Here is a 20340-nt window from a genome sequence, read left to right as displayed (position 1 = left end):
CAGACACATATACCCCCCAGCTCTGTGTCTCACTTGCAATACTACCCACCACAAAGCAAGATCTCCCCTCTCTTGGGAGACCCAGACTGGCCCCCATAGAATGATAATCAAAGAAGCAAAAAAATGTCCCACACTTCGGGAGCCAAAATGAAATGCCACCATTGTGTCGTGAAACAGTCTCCTGGTTTTCTGAAATCCACAGAGACCGTTCAGATCATTTCCTACCTTCTGGTGAGTGTTAAAGGACTTCAACCTCAGATGAGCTGGGAGACTTGGTGGCACTTTGCAAAGGAGGAATTAGAAAGTAAAACTGTTCTGTTGCTGGGAGTGTATTTCATTCAGAGGGAAAGGAACTCTGGACTCTTTAAATGTTTTCAAGGATTAGCCCTACACAGAATGCTTATAATCTCAGATATTGTCACAGAATACTAGGTCCTTTTCACTTATAAAAAGTGTCCCCAATGCAAACTGAAGGTGATAACTCCATGTGCCAACTTCAAACAAACCAAGGTACAAAGCAGCTCCAAAAGAACAATTCGTTGAAAGGAAAGCCAAAAGGCAATTTGCAAACATCACATGCACTTGTTTTATATGAACATCTCCAGCCACATACAGTATCCAAATGAAACTAAAAGGGAAGGAACTCACTGTACAGAAGACAAAACAATACCCTTTTTATTTTTAAAACTTTGGCAAAAATAGGTTTCCATAAGACATCCCATTTAAAAAAAAAATTAATGTAAACCAACCTGCCTGTGGGTTAGTCACACTATAGACTTCATCGTAGTGTGTACAGATGCCTACAGTATTTACAAATGTTATCTGTTAGGTAGTAAAGTTTTGTTGCAATTTTTCCAGCACGCATTCCACAGTAAAATAAAGAGGGGATACTGGTGTTCTTGTATAAAAATTCTTAACAGATGGATAAAGGCAATTTTCCTGAGAGAAGATTTGTTCTTGAAGTATTTTTCTTTCACAATTGGAAATATAGAAATGGGATGTGGTTGTAAAAGAAGTATAAGAATGTCTAAGTTAACATTTTTTCTTTTAAATTATTTAAGTACCATTAAGTTAAAATGTTTACATTCATTATAAAAAATGTTGTTAAATCTTATGCAAATGATTTAACACTGATTGCTGCAACGCAAATTGCACTTTTTAAAAAAATTATTGTTTACATGGAAGAAAAACATCTTGTTTGCTACCCTGTTTACAAATCCCGACTGACTTCAGATCAGTCACACAATATGCACTTTGAGAAACGTCAGTCACAGTGTACGTTACAGTCATAATGCAGTCTTGCAAACTGAGTCACAGTCCTGACTCAGCCTCCAGAGGTGTGTACCAAATGGTCTTCTCCATGAAAGCAGGTGAAATTCAGGTGTGGAAAAGGTACAAAGAAATTCTGGAACAACCAAAACCGATCAGAAGAAGCACATGATTTGGGGCAATACACATAAAACTTTTTTTTTTTTTTTAATCTCTCTCAATATTCCTTAGCAGGCAAGGCCCCGGTCCTAGTCCCGCTTTCTGGAAGTGGCACGGTGGACATCAGATCCCCTGGCGGGCCCAGAGGCAGGTTGGCTGGCTGGTGGCTGGAAGGGGCCGTGGCCGGGGAGGAGGCGACATGCTGTGGGCTGCAGCGGCCCTTCCCTGGAAGCTCTCCATCTCCTCTCCCGCTCTTCAGAGATAGGGGCAGGGTGAAGGCAGAGCAGGCCTCTCGGGAAATACATCTCTTTCAAAATAAAGGCACGGAAATCACACATCAGAGGAATGTTCTGTCAGCATACTCGCCCTGGTGTGGCCGGCTTGACAAAATCCCCACAGGCCGCGCGCCCTCCTGCTCCCTGGCAGCAGGCTCAGGCCAGGGCAAGGGCGCACCAGGAATCCTGTCTCACCGAGGATGTGACTTCGGCCGGCGAGGCCAGGCTGACGCCTATGTACAACCCATCTTGACCTGAGTACTTGAGCTCGCTGTTCTCGGGATTAGTGCTCTCTCCCGCGCCAGACATCACTGAGGCGCCCGCCTGGCGGAAGAGAGGGACAGAGAGGGAAAAGAGAAGGGGAGAGACAGTTATCGATAAATTTGTCAGGCGGCACTCTCCTGCAAGGAAAACACCCGGGGACAAAGGAGATGGGCAGCGGGGCCGGCTGTGAGGCGCCACCGGCCTCACCCTGGAGAGCTCAAGGCTGGACCAAGGTAGGAAAGGGCAACCGCGGGAGGCCGATTTGTAAAAACGGCAGCAGAACTCTCAGCTCTCTGACAGCGAAACAAACCACACCACCTAGGTAAACGGGTCTCATGATGCCCACACTGATCCAATCATTTCCAGAGAAAACAGACCGCCACACACACACACACACACACACACACACACACACACACACACACACAGCGGAGCCACAACCTGAGCACTTATGCCAAAGTCGAAAATGGAAAGCTACACAGCTCAGCAATAACTAATAAATGAAATTTTTGAGCACTGACTTCGTACACAGGTTTTAGTATCTACCGCATTTACCTTTAATTCTTCGCAAGGAGAACAGGCCATTTTGAAAGCAAGCCACGTTATAAAGAAAATGCTAACATCCAGTATCTGTCATGGTTGTGGCAATATTTGTTGAAGCAAAAGATCACTGTTCTCTTATTTCATTCATTCCTTCCATCCAAATGAGAAAGGTCAAATAGAAAACATGATATAACTTAGTAGAATCAAACCAAAATAACTAAAATCATGTTTAGACTACAGTTTGAGAAAACAGTTGCCTTTGACTTAAAAAAAAAAAAAAAAATCTAGCCATGACCAGTATGATGCCCAGGCTGCTCGGTATGCCTCTGAGGACAGGCAGGGGTCAGTGACGTGCTCAACACCCAGAGAGACAGTGGCCGTCCACACACAGTGCCCCCGGAGGTTGAAGAAGCCCCAACGTGTCAAAAATAACGTCTTCCTGGAGCATCCTTTACCAATCTGAGTTCAGGAACATGCCACCTCTGGTGTCAGAACTCCACCGGTACATGTGCATCAGCCACAACTTCGACCTGCAGAACATTCCACTGTTCTCTCCAGCGACACGCAGTGCTGACTGCCAGGTACAGGAAACGCAAGGGTGTCTCCCTCAAGATTTATATGTATGTTGTGCTTGGTTTAAGAAGTTACAGGATCTAGGGACGCCTGGGTGGCTCAGCCAGTGAAGCGTCTGCCTTTGGCTCAGGTCACCATCTCAGTAGCCTGGGATTGAGCCCCGCATCAGGCTCTCTGCTCAGCGGCGTGTCTGCTTCTCCCTCTGCCTGTCGCTCCCCCTGCTTGTGCTCTCTCTCTCCCTCTCTGACAAACAAAAGCTTTTTAAAAATAATTAAAAGTTAAAAAAAAATCTAGCCATGATTCCATACTTAAATCATGGTTTTTTCCTTCTAAAAAGCTCAGGGTCTCTTATTTCTTCCTAGGTTTCAGGGTTTCATCCCGTAAATTACTGGCTATTTGCTTTTTGACACAAGTAGAATATTTTGTGCTTTTCAAAAACATCCCTTTGTCTGTCTGAGCTGATGTGACATCTACTTCAGAGAAACATGGGGCACCAGACACAGGCTGAACTGAACGGAAGGCACCCCTTAACTCCACACAGGGGCCTGGAATCAACGTGGTCCTGGCTCTCTCTGGAACAAAACATCTGCTTTTCTCTCTCATCCTCAAGGTAACTGCATGAGGCTGGGAAGGAGGGCTCTAGGAGGTCTGGCTGTGGGAATTCCTATCCATTTGGAATGTCCATCCCAACTTCCCAATCTAGCCCCTCTCAGGTAACCAATCCTTCTCTTTCCTGGTGAAAATGAGGATATATAAAAATCCAGCCACAACAGTACCACCACACTCCAAGTTCTTTTTAAATTAACACGAGACTTAAACTGAGGGCTCTGGGTGCATAAAAAAGCAAATTTCATGAAGTCACTGAGATGCCTAAAACTTAAAAACAGATTTTGAAATGGCTGAAATAATCCTGTCAAACACACCTAAGTGATGATTTGGTTACCCATAAATATGGTAATTAACAAGCCATTAATTCCAGAAACTCCACTGTGAGCAAACCCAACATAGACCCAGATCTATCCCCCAAAGAAATAAACAAAAGGGTGATATTCAATTACAAAAGGACTCATTTGAGAAAGGAGCTACCATACAACTAATAAAAAAGAGTGAGTGCAATTATAAATGATTTATGTCACATCCAATCTCATATTGATCTACCTATTCCCAGAAAAAGCACATGTGCATTTATCCAACCACAGCAAGTGTTAATTTTCTGAAAGAAAAAGGGTACCTGAATTGGCCCAGGAAGCAGCCCACCTCACCTGGCCAGACATGCTGAGAGAGCAGAGGGGTCAGTCACCACCTCAAGTCAGCAACAGGAAACATTAGCAAGGTGCTTATGAGAGCCAGGCACCGTGACCATGAGCCCCAAAGAGACAGTCGCTCCCTGGATGAGCTCCTAGGCCACATACACACGTGAAAGTAACAATGAACAACTGCCTATCATTAATGATAAAATGAGTGGCCGAGATACGGAGGTGGAGAAATAGGTCAAAAAGGAATCAAGAGGGAAAGGATTCCTGGGGATGGGCCGCAAGCAGACTTCCAAGCACTACCCTGGTTCAGCCACCTACTGAGTAAGGTCACCTCTGCCAGCCTCCTCCTGGGTAAACTGGCCTTCACGTCACCCGTCAGGCAGGGTTTGGTGATTCAGTGATCGTAAAAGCATCAGCATGATGCCTTGCCATGGTCAAGATAGTGGTGAGGACAGGGTTTTCAGCATGGGAGGCACGTAGGACATACCAGAGGCCTTCTGAACCAGAAGGACAAGCAAAGGCAGCAAGGAGACAACGTGGGAGAGGCAAACTAGAAGGCCAGGCTGAAAACTCTCTAGGCCTCAGGTTCCTCACCTAGAAAAATGCAAATTTTTTTAAAGATTTTATTTATTTTAGGGAGACAGAGGAAGAGAACAAACAGGAGGAGGGGCAGGGGGAGAATGACAAGCTGACTCTGCACTGAGCACAGAGCCCAAAGCAAGGCTTGATCCCAGGACCCCAAGACCATGACCTAAGCCGAAATCCAGAGCCGACGCTTAACCGACTGAGCCACCCAGGCGCCCCTAAAATTCATTAACATACATAAAGCATTTCCAACAGTATCTGACAACAGGAAGGATGATACAAGTATACACCACTATTAGCATTTTATTATTCTTATTAAGGAGCATAGACCTAATTTAATCTCCCCAAGTCCGCCCTTCACCAGGTGAGTTACCACCCACCATTTAGTGGGAGAAGCAGAACTCATTCAGAGCTAAGTGAAAACCATCTACCTCAGCAGTGACCTTCTAATTGTTTCTGACAACTCTTCAGAACAAAAACAAAAAAACAAAACAAAACAAAAACCAAGGTGCTTCCTTAGCCCTTCAAAAGGTTCATGGGCCTTCTTCAAATAAACTACATTGAAGAAATCCTAGTACCTTGAACATTCTTCTTAACCCTTGAGCAGTAACTCCAAAAGCTAAACTCAACTACCTTCTTTGTCTTCTTTGTTCAGTCAAAAATGTTAAGCTATACGGCAGACCAAGACTCCTGCGCCAAAGGGCAGGCAAACCCCAAATTACATGAGTGACTCACATCAGCTCATTTGAAATCGAAAGCAACATCTGACTTTCTGAGGAAAAGATGGAACAAGTGCTTATGCCAACACTTTTAAGAACCTTATTTGTAGGGCACCTGGGTGGCTCAGTTGGTTAAGCGACTGCCTTCGGCTCAGGTCATGATCCTGGAGTCCCGGGATCGAGTCCCGCATCGGGCTCCCTGCTCAGCAGGGAGTCTGCTTCTCCCTCTGCCCCTCTTCCCTCTCGTGCTTGCTATCTCTCATTCTCTCTCTCTAATAAATAAAATCTTTAAAAAAAAAAAAGAACCTTATTTGTAATTGGGGATACATTATTTAAACATGAAATACTGCTACAGCTTTTTTGTTTATCAGTCATACCTTAATAAAAAAAAAATGTTTATGTAATGATACATAATGAGATCATAGTGATGATATACGATGAGACCGTGATAACCCCAGTCCCCTCATCCATGGGCAGCAGAGCTATATTCTGGTACACGCCTTAGAAGGCAGTTAGCAAAGCCCATCAAGAACTTTATACCCTACTTAGCTCTGTAATCTCACTTCTGGAAATGTATTTATAAGGAAAGAATTCAAAGGAAGGGACAGGCTCCACAAGGGAAGACATCCATTGCAGGGTAACTTATAATAGGGGAAACCATGGAAATAATCTAACGCCTAATAATATGGGATGGTTTGGAAAAGCAAGGTACATCCGCTCAATGAACTATTATGCAATTATTAAAAATAATAAGATCATGTAGCAAAGTGGAAAAAATCCTGTAACGGCAACGTTAACTGAAAAACAGCAGGATATAATTACAATTTATGCACACAAAAGTATTTCAAGGGAACCCAGTAGTGTGTGGGGACGGGGGACCATCTATTAGCCATCAGTACCTTCCTTGGAATATTTTAATTGAATGGCGTAGTGCAGTCTAACTTTGGGGAAGGCAGAAAACATTAGCACCAGAAGTATCACGCACAAGCACTTGAGGGGTAAGCCAGCCTGGAAAGTCGTAAAGTAGCATGAAAAAATAGGGAGGAATCCTAGTGGAGGTACTAAGTGAGAGAAGGGAGAACCAGAATGGGCACCCATGCACCCCGAAGTCACCTCCATCCATGCCATCTGCCACCGGCTGGAAGCTGGCAGATGTGAAACATGGTTCTACGTACGTTAAAACACCCAACACGCTACAATTGGGTGCATCCGTGTCATCTGAGCTCTTGAAACCAGTATTCTGTGTTAAGAAATCTAGAATTGGCACAACTCTCCTTAAGAAACCTGGCTTGTCATATCATTGTTTGTCTGAAGTGCCTTTCCCTCTTTGATGACGTTCAAGAGCTACCCTATGAAGAATCAGTACACTGCAACTTGGGGGGAGGGGGAAATGAGAGAAAACTTACGACCCTGGGCCCAGTACACACAACAGAAAATTATAAGCATAAATTTCGATTGATGAATATGTTTTCCCACATCTAGTTAAACCCTTGAAAGGACCTTATTAGTTCATATCGAAGACATCTAAACACAGCAAAAGCAGGCATTTCACTGACGTAAACCAACCTAACCCCACCAGCGTTCCTGAACAGGCGCTCGGAAGGGAGCGTTTCAGAATGCCCACAGCTGAACCATCCTTCCTCCTCTTGGTGGGCAGCTCACGCAGGCGGAGGTCCTCGTTCTTTCTCTGATCAAAGTGCATTATGAGGGTGGAGCAGAAATCTGTTCTGGGTTTCCATTCACAGCTTATCTGCCCTCCACCCTCCCACAGACAACTGAAAATGGAGGCACTTCCTGTTGAAAGAATGTGTTATCAGCTCCAGACTCGGCTGGGGCTTAGCACTGAACTCAGGCCAGGTTAGGTGGGAGACCCGGCTGAGTGGCTGGCTGGAAATCTCCCTCTTAAAAGAATAAATGACTTCAGGGACAACCTGGGCTTCTGCGAGGCTGGGACATGGAAAATGTCCACTAGCCTGTGAAGTAGGCATAGTTCATCTTAAGATGATCACATGGATTTTTTTCTCCCCCGTGAGAACAACTTTTGAACATATCTGAAAAGTCAAGAATTCCTTTTTTTTTAAAAGATGTTATTTATGTATTTGAGAAGCAGAGAGAGAGAGAGAGAGAGAGAGAGAGAGAGAGAGCACACCAGCAGGGGGAGCGGCAGGCAGAGGGAGAGGGTGAAGCAGGCTCCGCGCTGAGCTGGGAGCCCGATGCGAGGCTCCCAGGACCCCGGGATCATGACCTGAGCCAAAGGCAGATGCTTAACCGACTGAGCCACCCAGGCGCCCCCTGAAAAGTGAAGGATTTCTAATTTGATAATCTCCTGGAGTCAGTGCCCAGCAGTGTCTGGCTCACAGTGGGCTCACCAACCCTGTCAGTTCTCTCTCTTTTCCACTGCCTCACAGGCAGGCCCAGAGACAGCTCCTAAGGCACCTCTGGATAGGTGACTCTTCCGAGCGAAAGAAACCCTTACAGGACACAGCCATTCCAGAGAAGCGTAGGTTCTCTAGCTTGTGAACATCAATTTCATCTCTGAGGAAGGAAATCAAAAAGGAGTCAACTGGGATATGTTCAGTCCTCTGTGCTGGAATCTCTCTTAACGGAGCCCTGAGCTGAAGAAACAAAACACAGCAACCCCAGGACGAGTGTGCGATCCTTGCCAGAGCTTAAGACTGTGATGATGGTCACACTGCCTCCTTAGCTCGAATTCAGACCCCTGGCTTCCATGGTCTCTGATCTGTCCTTCCTGCATCTAAGCAAGCTTGTGGTTACAGCTTTTTCTTGTGTGAGGGGAAGCCAGCCATCCCTCCCTGCCAATGCTCTCCTCTCTGCTTTTGTAACCTCTAGGTTAGTTAGGCTCTCTTGTGCTTTAGAGCGGCCTGCTCAAAAAATAAATAAATAACAACTGTGCGTAAATTCCAACAAAAGAGAAACACTTTTAGATATTTTCACTCTAAAAAACTATACTCATTTCAGTTTGGAGGGAGACACGAAAGTGCCTCACTAAGAGTTTAGGAAATGGCCTAAGAGTTTAGGAGGGAGACACGAAAGTGCCTCACTAAGGGTTTGGGAAGAAGATACACAAACACACAAAGGTTCTGTCTCCATCAGTACCCGTAAAAGTCGTCCATCACAACAAAACCCTTTACGTCTCCCCTAACAACTCAACGCAAAAGAACATAAGCACCTTTTCTCACAAGAAGTTAAGAGTCACGATCACCGTAGCCAATGACCTAATTCAGGGTTTAGCAGAATATTTTCGTTATTTTTTTGTACTTTAACAAGCGAATTTAATGCAGAGCTCACTGGCTGCCCTCTTGGGCCCTTTCACCCCACCCCTCCTGGGCTTGAGTAGGCCAGGTTCAACCCATACCCCAGGATGCTGCCCATTTTTAGGAGGGAAGAACAATTCTATGCACACAATCTACCCTGGGCAAAGGAGCAGATTGTTTTATACATCTGTACACATTCAAATAGCAGGTTTGTTTGAAGAAAGGCATAGCCCGAAGTTTAAGTGCCCTTGGACTAACAGTAAAATGCTGATTACAGGGGCTCCGGGGGGGGGGGGGGGCTCAGTCGATTAAGTGCCTTTGGTTCAGGTCGTGGTCTCAGGGTCCTGGGATTGAGGTCCACATCGGGCTCCCTGCTCAGTGAGGAGCTTGCTTCTCCCTCTCCCTCTGCTCCTTCCCCCCTCCTCCTGCTCTCATGCTCTCTCTGCACTCTCTCAAATAAATAAATAAAAACTTTTTTTAAAAATGCTGATTACAAACATAAATGGTAGGGGGGAAGGTTTGTCCCACAATTTAAGTCATTGGCATTCTAAAGAAAAAGTTTATCTTCTAAATCAAAATGGATGACCCTATTCAAGTCAAGTCATAAAAGATCCCGAGGAAAGATTTAAAACCTGGTGAATTATCTTTTTTAACAAAACTGGCTTTTCAAATTGGGTGAGTATCTTAATCTCACCGTCTCAATCACAGAAAGCAGACCATGGTCCTAGAACCAAGCAGCATTTGCAAGAAAGCATTATGGAAGGACTAAGTGTCACAAGGAACGAAAAACTGTGGCTATCAGAAAAATAAAAATATTTAAAATATGGTTACTTTGGGGGCGCCTGGGTGGCTCAGTTGGTTAAGCGTCTGCCTTCAGCTCAGGTTGCGATCTCATGATCTCGGGGTCCTGGGATTGAGCCCCGTGTCGGGCTGCCTGCTCAACAGGGCATCTGCTTCTCCCTCTGCCCCTCCCCACCCCACACATGCTCATGCGCTCGCTCTCACTCATTCGCTCTCTCTCAAATAAAATCTTAAAACAAAAAACAAAAACCCATGGTTACTTTGTTAACCCAACAGCTCTACATCTCTTAATTTCCCCCATTAGGAAAGTATTTCTAATGTCTTGGGATGGAAAAAAAAATCCAAAACAGTGCCATGTAAATAAAGCCCATCACTATTAGCTTCCAAGATTATATTTAAATAGTGCTGTTCTCCTTGAGCTTCAAAGAGGTCTGCAGGCATCTCCCACTTATGCTACACAATGCTCTGAAGGACCAGATGGTAGGAATTACTTTCCCCTTTTAGGAGGAGGAAAACAGAGGCTTTATAAAACCTCGGCAGCTTACTGTAGTCACACACAGAGCTGGAGCTAGCCCCTGGCTGCCTGAATTTGTTTCCTCCCAGCTGCTAATCTGTGAACCCCCAGAATGAACTTCAGACCATGCCAAGGCTTCACCATGAATCAAACAAACAGGCTTCATCAGAGCTTTAAATTAAAAAGTATGTGTCCTTAATAAGATAAAAATAGGATTCCGGAGTGTGTGCCCCCAGCTCTGGTGAAACCATGCCACGTTAACAACGAACCAGGAGCACAGCCATCGGATACTGACTTGGGACTATTTACTCCCAAGACTCATACAGGACACCGAGATCAATACCTGTTGTCTATTTGTCCATGTCTTTCTTAAAATCTTGAGGTCAATAGAATAATCTGTGCTCAGTCCCACAAATTCCAAAGGCTGGGTCCGGGGCCACAGGTCGCTGAATTATGAATTATCGCATATACCAACACCTATCTTTGGAGATGCTTTTTAAAATTATTTTAGTTTCGGGAAAAATTAACAGGTAGATCTCAACATGAACAAAGCTAACAGATTGTATTTAATTCATATCCATTAGATCTTCATATTGCTAGTAACTCTTTTGGCAGACACCCATGAAATGCATAATAAATTACTTTTGTTCCAGTAAAGGAATTCATTTTCTTCAAAATTAATTTAGCAATAACATTTCAGAGCATTCTAAGCCAGGATTTCTTAAATTTGGCCATGTTTTCCCGTAACATTATTTCATGTTTTGTGACAATTTGTATATTCTTACAGAGGCAGGGCTGGGGGGGGGGGGAACTGCAAGGGATCTGTAATCTACAGAGAAACATTGTGTTCTAAAATGAAGCCTTCTAACCTGAGGCCATGAGAAGGCGCAGGACACCCTGCCCACACTTCTTTACCTAGCATTCTGGCTTTCAGATTGAGATAATGAGTCACTTATTAAAAATAGACCACAGTCCTGTGATAAATTGGATGGACATATATATTATAAACTATTTAAAGGACGATACAGTTGCGCTGACTCCTAACATATATATAAAGGCCCTGGATAATTAATCTAGTGCAATGCATCTGTAACTCTTCCTCCTCGCTATCCTCCCCATAATACACAGGTGTGCATGCACGCACGCGCGTTCTGCTGCACGCAAGACAAACAGGAGGAAGTCTAGAAAAGGCCTTGGAATCAAAATGAAAGTATGCAAACTCCACATGCTTCCATGTTCCCTGCCAGGCTGGCGTGTGACTTTCTCAGCTAAGGCCAATGTGGTCAGACAGGAACGTGAGTTATTAGAAGGAACTGAAAGAAGAAAGGGAGCCTGGCACGTCGGGAGGGTGAAGATAAAATGCCAACAAAATATTTACGTTCACGGCTCTGTAGCGAGTGGCAAGTAGGATATTAATAACTGTGATGACTGGTCAACTCCCTGGGAGTGGTAACAGCCCTGGGACGGGGAGGCAGGAGACATCGGTTCCAGTCCCGGCTTCAACACCGGCTGGTTTTGTGACCTTATGGAGTCACTCTGGATCCTGGCTTATAAATGAGGCAATAATAAAACCTAACTGCAGCACTCTCACAGACCCTGGTGGGAGATTAATGACTTTTTAACTCTCTTTTTATTCATTTAGAAAAGAGTGTCGTGGACCATAAACTCTGCAGCGAAACGGACACTTGCCTACTAAATGCTTTTTCAATGATTTCATAAAAAACTAACTGTATGGCAATTTGAACATTCTGAACAATTCCAACTAACCTGGCACTCACGGTATTTTTGTTTTGTTTTGTTTTTTTAAAGCTAATTTTTTTTTTTAAGATTCTATTTATTTGACAGAGACACAGTGAGAGAAGGAACACAAGCAGGGGGAGTGGGAGAGGGAGAAGCAGGCCTCCCACTGAGCAGGGAACCCGATGCGGGACTCGATCCCAGGACCTTGGGATCATGACCTGCGCTGAAGGCAGACGCTTAACCATCTGAGCCACCCAGGCGCCCATCACTCACGGCGTTTTAAGATTGAAATCACACCATTAGAAGGATGTTAGTACTGCAACCTTGTATTTGCGATTGTGAGAGAGCCTTTTAATAAAATCACATTAGGTACATCGACCACAGTAAATTTCACTACCTGTTATCTTTTTATTATCCAACTACCATAGTCTTCGTACTATAACACAATTTATTTAGAAATACATAAAAATTTGTACAATGTTCCTTATATATTTGGTTACAAGCAAATCACTTCTCTGGCATAATTTTCCCACCTACAGGATGATTTTTGATGCTCAAATTACTAATGACAATTAGTCAGATTTAAGAAAATATTATTTCTTCTCCGAAGATTTCAATATCATTTATCATGTCTTAATGTAGTATGACATACTAATACTAATAATATACTGTATGTTAGTTAGTTGCATTTAAATAAAAAATTAAATTACTAAGTGAAAAAAAAATCTAGTATACCATAGTGACAAAACACTGACCGCCAGACCTGGGTCCAAATCCTGCTTCTTAATACGTACATAACCTTGGGCCTGTTACTTTGTTCTGAGTCTCACTACTCCCCCTCTCCCCAAATCGAAAATGGAAATACAACACCATAGGCTGAGTGGTAATTATGAATAAAAGAGAAAATGTACATAAAACACCTGACACGTAAAAAGTACTTGAAAGAAGCAGGTTTCTGCTTTCCTATGTCCAGTATCTTGTAAATGATAAAAGCATGGAAAAGAGAGAGATCTTCTCAAGAGCAAGAGTACAATGATAAAATGCAAGACTAACACTAATGCCCTGCTCTCCTGCAACCTAAAGGCTTCTGTATCATATTCAACTTAAAGAGATGAACAGTAATTTTTTTGTCCCCCTCCGGGAGTCTCCTGAGTCAGAACTGCTCTGCAGAGTGAAAACAACTCATACTGTATATGTGAGTCCTTCATGAATCTACCTTTCAGCTACTTAACTGTGGGAATCATTAATAACAGGAATTATTATTTGTCACCAACCATAATGCCCTAGTAAATCCAGTGTGATCCAATCACTTGGAGAAAGACAGTGGAGTATAAATTTGCTAATACAGAAGTAAGCCATGTGACTATAAAGCGGTGTTTTCCAATGTTCAGCACAGGATGCAAATATTAACACATAAAATCTATTAAAAAAACTAGATATTAACCTACAAGTACCTAGCCTTTCTTCAGAAGGCCTTCTGAGGACACCCAGAGACCCTACAAGCACTAGGGGTGCACATTAACTCTTTCAAACCACTTATAGCCCAAGATTTAGCACCACACAGCTCAGAGAAGTATTTCTTCTGACACGGTCATTGGATAAAGTTATTACCAAGGAGGGACCACAGTCGGGAAACAGGTCTATCCAGGCACATAGCATCCCAGAGGAATAAATGAGGGAGGAATGAAGACACCTAATTAGGATCAAGAAAATGACCAATCAGCAGGTAAGCCCCCCACCCCCACCCAAAGGCGCAGAACCAGCCAGCGTCAAATCCGAGATGAGGTCCTTGTTTCAGTCTGAGGACGTCTGCCTCTCTTTGTGGAAGTTGTCTATTACCAGCAACGAACCTCAAAGGTGCGGAAATATTTCCTACTACCAACACACCATGCCTAGTATGTCTCCATTCAGAAGAAGGTTCACCAGGCACCACCCCAAACCATCTTGCCCTCAGAAGCCCTGGGGACAGAGGAACAAAAGCCCAGGCCTACATCATACGCCATGAGGCCAGTGCATGCCACCAGCTCCGAGGGGGAGTCCTTTCCTTACTAATTATGAGGGGAAATCCTGATGGTTAAAATGTACAAGCAGGAGCATGCTACCATTTGTTTACATCAGTTATCAAAATACTCTGTGGAGAATGCTTTGTGGGACTTTAGCACAGAAAAGAAAGACATTTGTCACCACAGATGGGGATTAGAGAAGGCCCATTATTTAGAAATGAAGGTACTTCGGGCCCCACTTAAGGCTGACTTTATATTGATGTGAGCCAGTTTCAAAGGTGTACCTTCCACTTACTTCACCCGGCTCACCTCCTGCCTTTGGCTCCACACCCTATGCTCCAGCAACACTGGACACTAACAACTATGTCCTCGAAGTACCACAGATGCCCATGCTCTTCTTTCTGGAGAGCTCCAGCCCAGTGTTTCCTTTGCCCTGCAAAAATCCTCCTCCACTAGGTCAGATGCACTCTGTGAAGCCATTTCCAACTCTGAGGTCCGAATTAACTGCTCCCTCCTTTCGACTCCTACCCCAAGGTGTCCCTCATTTAAGGCACTTCCACATCTGACCAGCCGTGAGCTTCGACTACATGTGCTCCCCACCCCTACCACCACATTATCAACAATTTGAGGTCAGGTGCCTTGTTTTACTCAATTGTAAATAGGGCCTCCCGGAGCACAGTACTTTTTAAATCGAACCATGACCATAAAGCAAGGTTCTCCATTTATTCTAACATTATATGTTTAATGATGACTTCAACATTATAGTTGCAGTTTTAATACAAACTTAAGTAGCTTTTTATTTTTAAGAAGAGTTATTAGGCAGGCAAATATGTTCAGTGATTTCTTATTCTCAGACGTTAAGTCTTACTGCTAATTTCATCCCCAAATTAATCCTTCCTGTCACAAAGGAAATACCTTTTATTTATAAAATTTGGGAACTGAGCTATGAAACATATATAAGCTTATATATGATATATACATATTATACACTATACATCTATTACACACATATTTTACATATATGTAAAGCATTCTCCAGTTTTACTAATCTTTAGTTACAAATCATAGGAGGGATAAGAATATTTATAGATTTATTAAATCTTATTTGGCAAATAAATAAATAATAAATCTTATTTGGGAATTGCTAAAATAGAACACGTTCCCGTATTTCCCTCCTAAATGACAAAAACAAACCAGTAAAATGTAATTTAGTCAATACATGGAATTCAATGAAAGATTTAAGTATTCTTACAATCCACCAGAGAATATAAATATGAAAGAAAATGTTATCTATTTTAAGTCAACCAAATACGTATTTTTCAGTAAACCTGTATATGTAAGAACATTTTAGCATAGAAGACTTTTCTAGGAAAATCTTTTAAGTTCAAAAGGCACAAAAATTAATCAACTGTCTATCAAAATTTAAGTTTAACACATTCCTTAAACACAAGAATTTGAAAGGAACAAGACAGGGGCTATTTCACTATGAGGCTACATGGCAGTCAACCTTCCGGAACACTGCCCTCCATCTCTGACACACACACACCACATAGAAAACCTACAACAACGAGAAACTGAGTCATAAGGTAGCCAAGTCAACAACCTGATGACCATCAGAAAGAATGTCTTCTTTTTCCAAGAGGTCTAAGTTAAACAAAAATTAGCAACAAGTACAGAAAGCTAAGACACTGTAGCTTTATGACAAGGGAAGATATGAGGCCTCAGAGCACCACAAAAAATGGTTTCCGTGGCCCCGAGACACTTGTCAAGCCTTTGCTCACAGCAGCAGACAACTACCCTCCCTCCAGAATACTCAGCTCCTGCCAGGCTAGCTCAGGAACCAGTTGCCCCCACATGCAGGACAGTGCAGGAACATCAGGATTTTAAAGGAGCAGGCTGGGAATGCCTGTTGATCATCTCCTACACGGCTTTCTCAGGGGGGACTTAAAAGACAGCAGGTTTGCTGTGGACCACTCCAAAAATCTGACTTCCTTGCTGTTACAATCGTCATTAAGATGGCAAAGCAGCTATGTTCCACTTGCATCACGTGGCCCCCAGTTCCTGTCTGCCACTCGGAGTATGCGTGAGATTACCCTGTTTTGTAGCTCGGATGACACCCTGCAGGTGAAATCACGCTGAACTACTAATTTCCACCACGTCAGCCACAGGCGCCTACTGGAGATCAATGGGACGGACCCATCATCAAAGGAGGCTTAAACGCTGAGCCAGCCAGGGTACTTGCTGTGTGCTGCTTACCAGGCACAACCTTGCAATGCGGATGGAACATTTTCCTCACCTACAGCACTTCCCCAAATCCTACAGTCACGCAGTCACACACCTGCTGCCTTCCAACATCATAGAAACTGTGACCAAAATGGGAAAATGACACATCTTGTCAGCACAGCCACCTTTCACAAATGCTTCCACCAGTGGCTCACAGACGGCTCCCCCAGCAAGGGCCCCCTCACAGCCCCTCGGCCACCGGCCGCACACGCCAAGTCTCAACCCACCCACAGAAGGCTCTGAAGGTACTCGGACCATGGGGCGCACATGCTGGTACTCCTCGGTAGTCACCTGGGGACACCGCTTGGGTCGACAACAAGTATTCCTGGAGGGGGACAGTTTCCAAAGGCAGCCAGCAGACTGGCTTCTGTCATGGGCGCCTGGTCCCCCACAACAGCACGTCAAGTCGGGGCTGCTGGAGACATCTGTGATGGACTAACCCGGTGAGAAAACCCTGGGGGAGTGGGTCCCTGTAAGGAGAGGAGGAGAGCAGGCAATCTGTGCCCCCTGCGCTGGGAAGGTGTTGGGAAGCCTTTGAGGCCGCTTGGGCTCTGCAAGCTCACGCACACGCACACGCACACACACCCACCCACCACCGTCTGGTCAGCAGCTCACACACCCGCTCCCGTGGAGGCTGCCTGGGCTACGGAGTGCTGGGGACTTACAGCACAAGACCTCGCATGGAGCTGCTCTCAAACTCCACCAACCTCCCAAATCCTTGCTGCTGTGCAGCCTGGCCCCTAGCAGGGAACGGCGCGTTCCACCAAAGGGCAAGGGCCGGCGAGCGGTCTCCGGCGTGCTGGGTCTCAGGTGAGAGATGCCCAGCGAAGCAGCCAGAGGCCGGCCGGCACAACTCCTGAGGTCCCTCTTCCTGGCAGGCCAGGGTCAGACCCAGACCCCGTCACTGACCTTCCACTGTTCCTCCCTCGGAGGAGGACCAATCAGACTCGCAAATGGCCCCATTTTGAAATTTTACATCACAAAACCATGAAAGCAAAACGAACGCGGCGTCCCCCAAAGTCCATTGTTGGGGAAATACCTGTATTTCTGTGCCATTTATCTTTCAAATTTGGCTTTTTCCAGGCTTCAGCTAGCCTTAACAAACAAAAGTGACCTGAAGCTGGCAGCAATTTCCATTTCAGCTAGAAAAGACTGACACCCAAGTCAAAAACCTGGCTGCTTCCCCAGTGCTTTCAAATATCAGGACCTTGTTCTGCCTCACTTAGCTGCTACCCAAGTGCTGCTGAGGACTTAGGGCATAATAAAGAATATTTTAAATAACCTTTATCTTTCCATTTCCACACAAGTAACTGTTCTATTTACCACCTGAGTCCCTTAAAATTACACCAAGCCTTCTGTACCAAAAAAAAAAAAAAAAAAACCAAAAACCAAAAACCAAAAACAACACCTTACACCAGAGTCCACCTTTATAAAGGTTAGAAATGTTCTTTAACATCTGCCAACAAACAAAACAACGGAAAGGCTTTTTGCCTTGTGAAACTCTGAACATACTTGTGTCGTTAAAGCAAAAGAAAAAGTCCAAAAGAATTTGGGATGGAGGACCAACAGAAATATCATTTAATTTTTTTAATGTTTCATTTTTGCTTAGTTTAAGCCATTTGAAATACGATGAAGAAACTAGCTCTGTGGTTCCCAAACCCTGGTTTGAAGACACCTCAAGGGCAACAAGCTTCAATTTCACCTGGGTCGCTAGTTCAAAAACACAACTCTCCAAGCCCCACCCCCAGAGACTCTGACTCAGAAAATCCAGGGTGGGGCCTAGGAATCTGTAGCATTTCAAAGTACCCCAAACAGAGCAGAGATAAATGTAAAAAAACAACTACTAAGTACATGGGGGTTTTAATGCCGGTGTTTTGTCTTAAACTAGTCTCCGCATAATCCTAAAAAAAAAAAAATCACCAGGGCCTGCTGTGAAGTCCTGTGGCCCAGATCTCACCCCAGATCCCATGGGGATCTAGGGTAAGGCCCAGTTGTTCTTCAAGAGCATTCCAGGTAAATTTGGAGAACAAATTTAAGGTAGGAATCACACTTTTAACAGAAACTAACTGGGATCCTCACAAAGCCCTGGCATCCCTATCCTTAGGGGCATGAATTACTCACAAACCTCACAAACCGAACTGCTCCCAGGCTTGTGGCAAGGCTGAAATAAGCCGCGGTACCATGAAGATGCATTAGAAGGCAAGGCCCCCAGCAAGAGGCCAGCAGGTAAAGGAAGATCAGTGAATACAGCAGCACAGAACACATTATGATGAGCTTTGCTTTTTTAAATGATTTTTTAAAAAGGAAGGAAGAGGAGAAGAGAAGGGAAAAAAGATGGGGTTGCTATGATAAGCAAAAGCAATTTAAAGGCCACGGTCACAGAGATGTATAAAACCTCTGAGTTCATAGTTCTCCTGATCTACATCAGAAATACATATATATAGCAGCTCAGACAGAAACCGGGAAATAAAACAACTTCAAGCACTTCAAACCAAACCTTGCTTTTACTTGGGTTAATTTAACCATAAAAAAATGATATAGATCTTAATTAAGAGTTTGTAAAGTACTTAAGTTTGTCATTTTGTTGACATTCAAATGTAATCTCCTCTGAAAACTATTCTTAGGTATCAGCTAACTAAACTAACTGTTGGTTTAGATTATTGTACTACCAGATAAGATAAAATTTGAGATAATATACTAAAGAGCAACCTACTAGCTTAGAAAAGAGTCTATGCTGCTTTAACACTTACCCCTGAGGCTGTTGGTTGTGTTGTAGGGGAAGTATTTTTGCTGCAATCATCTGAGTTAGAAGAGGTGGAAGTTGGAGTCATAGGAACAGAATTATTGCTACTACCTGCAACAGTCAAAATTAACCTCATAAATATACACATACTCTACTCTTACAGTTGGCCAATACTTTACAATTAAATAGCATTCTATTGTATTTACCAGAGCAAGCCTTTGACTTATTAATGTTCTTAGGTTTTCTTTTCCTGGTTTGAATTCCCTCTTTTTTCATAGCAAGCGGTCGAGGCACCTAGAAAAATTTTCATATAGGCCTTAAGTTTAATAAATAAATATTGTATTGAAGAGAAACCCAACTTCAACCGAAGAACTCAACATCAAGTACTGAAAGCCCTCAAGTTGGCATAAATTTCAGTCCAATTTTTATACATGCTCAATAGATCCCAACCTATACAAAGACTACACTTTCCCCCATCAAATGCAAATTCCTTCAGAGATAATGAGATGACTTGCCAGGGAAAAATAAACAACTTCAGTTATAGAGTAAAACCACGGGGTACATATTTTTATTTCAAAGAGATTGTGTATTCTCTTCCTCCTACACATACAAGGTTAATTTCCTTTTTAAGATTGATGTGCTTCTAACATTTCATGCTATCCTTCAAATGAAGGACAGAATGTTGCTAAATATAACTACCAAATATATTATTGCTCCTTTGCATAAATGGACTTGATTGCACTAAAAAAATTTAAAGTTTAAGATATAAACTAGTTGTGTGCATTTCTAGTTGGTTCCATGCTTTTTTTTCCTTTGAGTATACAGTTTAAAAAAAAAGGTTACTAGGTTACTATACATTAGATTCTAAAATGCACATTTTTCACCTTTTAGTATTTCTAAAATTACTGAAATTTAGTATTTCTAAAATTCTTACCACGGATGTGCGTGACAGTTTAACTGGCAGCATTTTTTGTTTCTTACCGGTATGTAAGGTAATCGTTTACATTATAACAACATCCTCAATTCAATAACGTGCATAGAAAACATCAGATTCTTCACTTTCATCCCCTCTCCCTGGCTGATTTTTTTTTAACAGATACCAGGTACAAATGAGAGACTAAACACGTATACACATGAGCAAAACAGGTGGCGCACCCCATGGAGTTTCATGTAGAGTCCACAAGCATTGCACACAGGTTCACCCTCGGCATTTCTGCGCCACAAAGTGGTGGTTGTGGTGTGACAGTTGGCACAGGACAATCCAAGCCGCCGGGAGGAAGGCTAAAAAGTAGCACAAGAAAAGTAAGTATACAGATGTAAGTGACTATCTGCTACATA

General features: G+C 43.5%; 1 protein-coding gene across 8 annotated transcripts in view; it reads right to left on the bottom strand.

Annotated features, from left to right (window-relative positions):
* Positions 1-644: 644 nt before the first annotated feature.
* Positions 645-20340, bottom strand: part of GATA6 (GATA binding protein 6) — a 30982-nt gene continuing 11286 nt past the window's right edge. For 6 of the 8 annotated variants that reach the window (XM_027575466.1, XM_035723886.1, XM_027575464.2 and 3 more), the window contains exons 4-8: positions 20158-20283; positions 19209-19296; positions 19010-19113; positions 1899-2027; positions 645-1735 (exon numbers count right to left, since the gene is read on the bottom strand). In XM_027575466.1, coding sequence (XP_027431267.1) covers positions 1487-1735; positions 1899-2027; positions 19010-19113; positions 19209-19296; positions 20158-20283 — 696 coding nt within the window. In that variant the 3' untranslated portion in view covers positions 645-1486. Of the gene's footprint in view, positions 2028-19009; positions 19114-19208; positions 19297-20157; positions 20284-20340 lie in introns of all 8 variants that reach the window. The other 2 variants (XM_027575470.2, XM_027575471.2) reach the window with 2 other exon arrangements.

This window comes from Zalophus californianus, chromosome 14, assembly GCF_009762305.2.
Source record: "Zalophus californianus isolate mZalCal1 chromosome 14, mZalCal1.pri.v2, whole genome shotgun sequence".
In the NCBI taxonomy this organism is placed as follows: domain Eukaryota; kingdom Metazoa; phylum Chordata; class Mammalia; order Carnivora; family Otariidae; genus Zalophus; species Zalophus californianus.
Note: the sequence above shows the minus strand (reverse complement) of the source record. Positions and strands in the feature narration are given on the sequence as shown.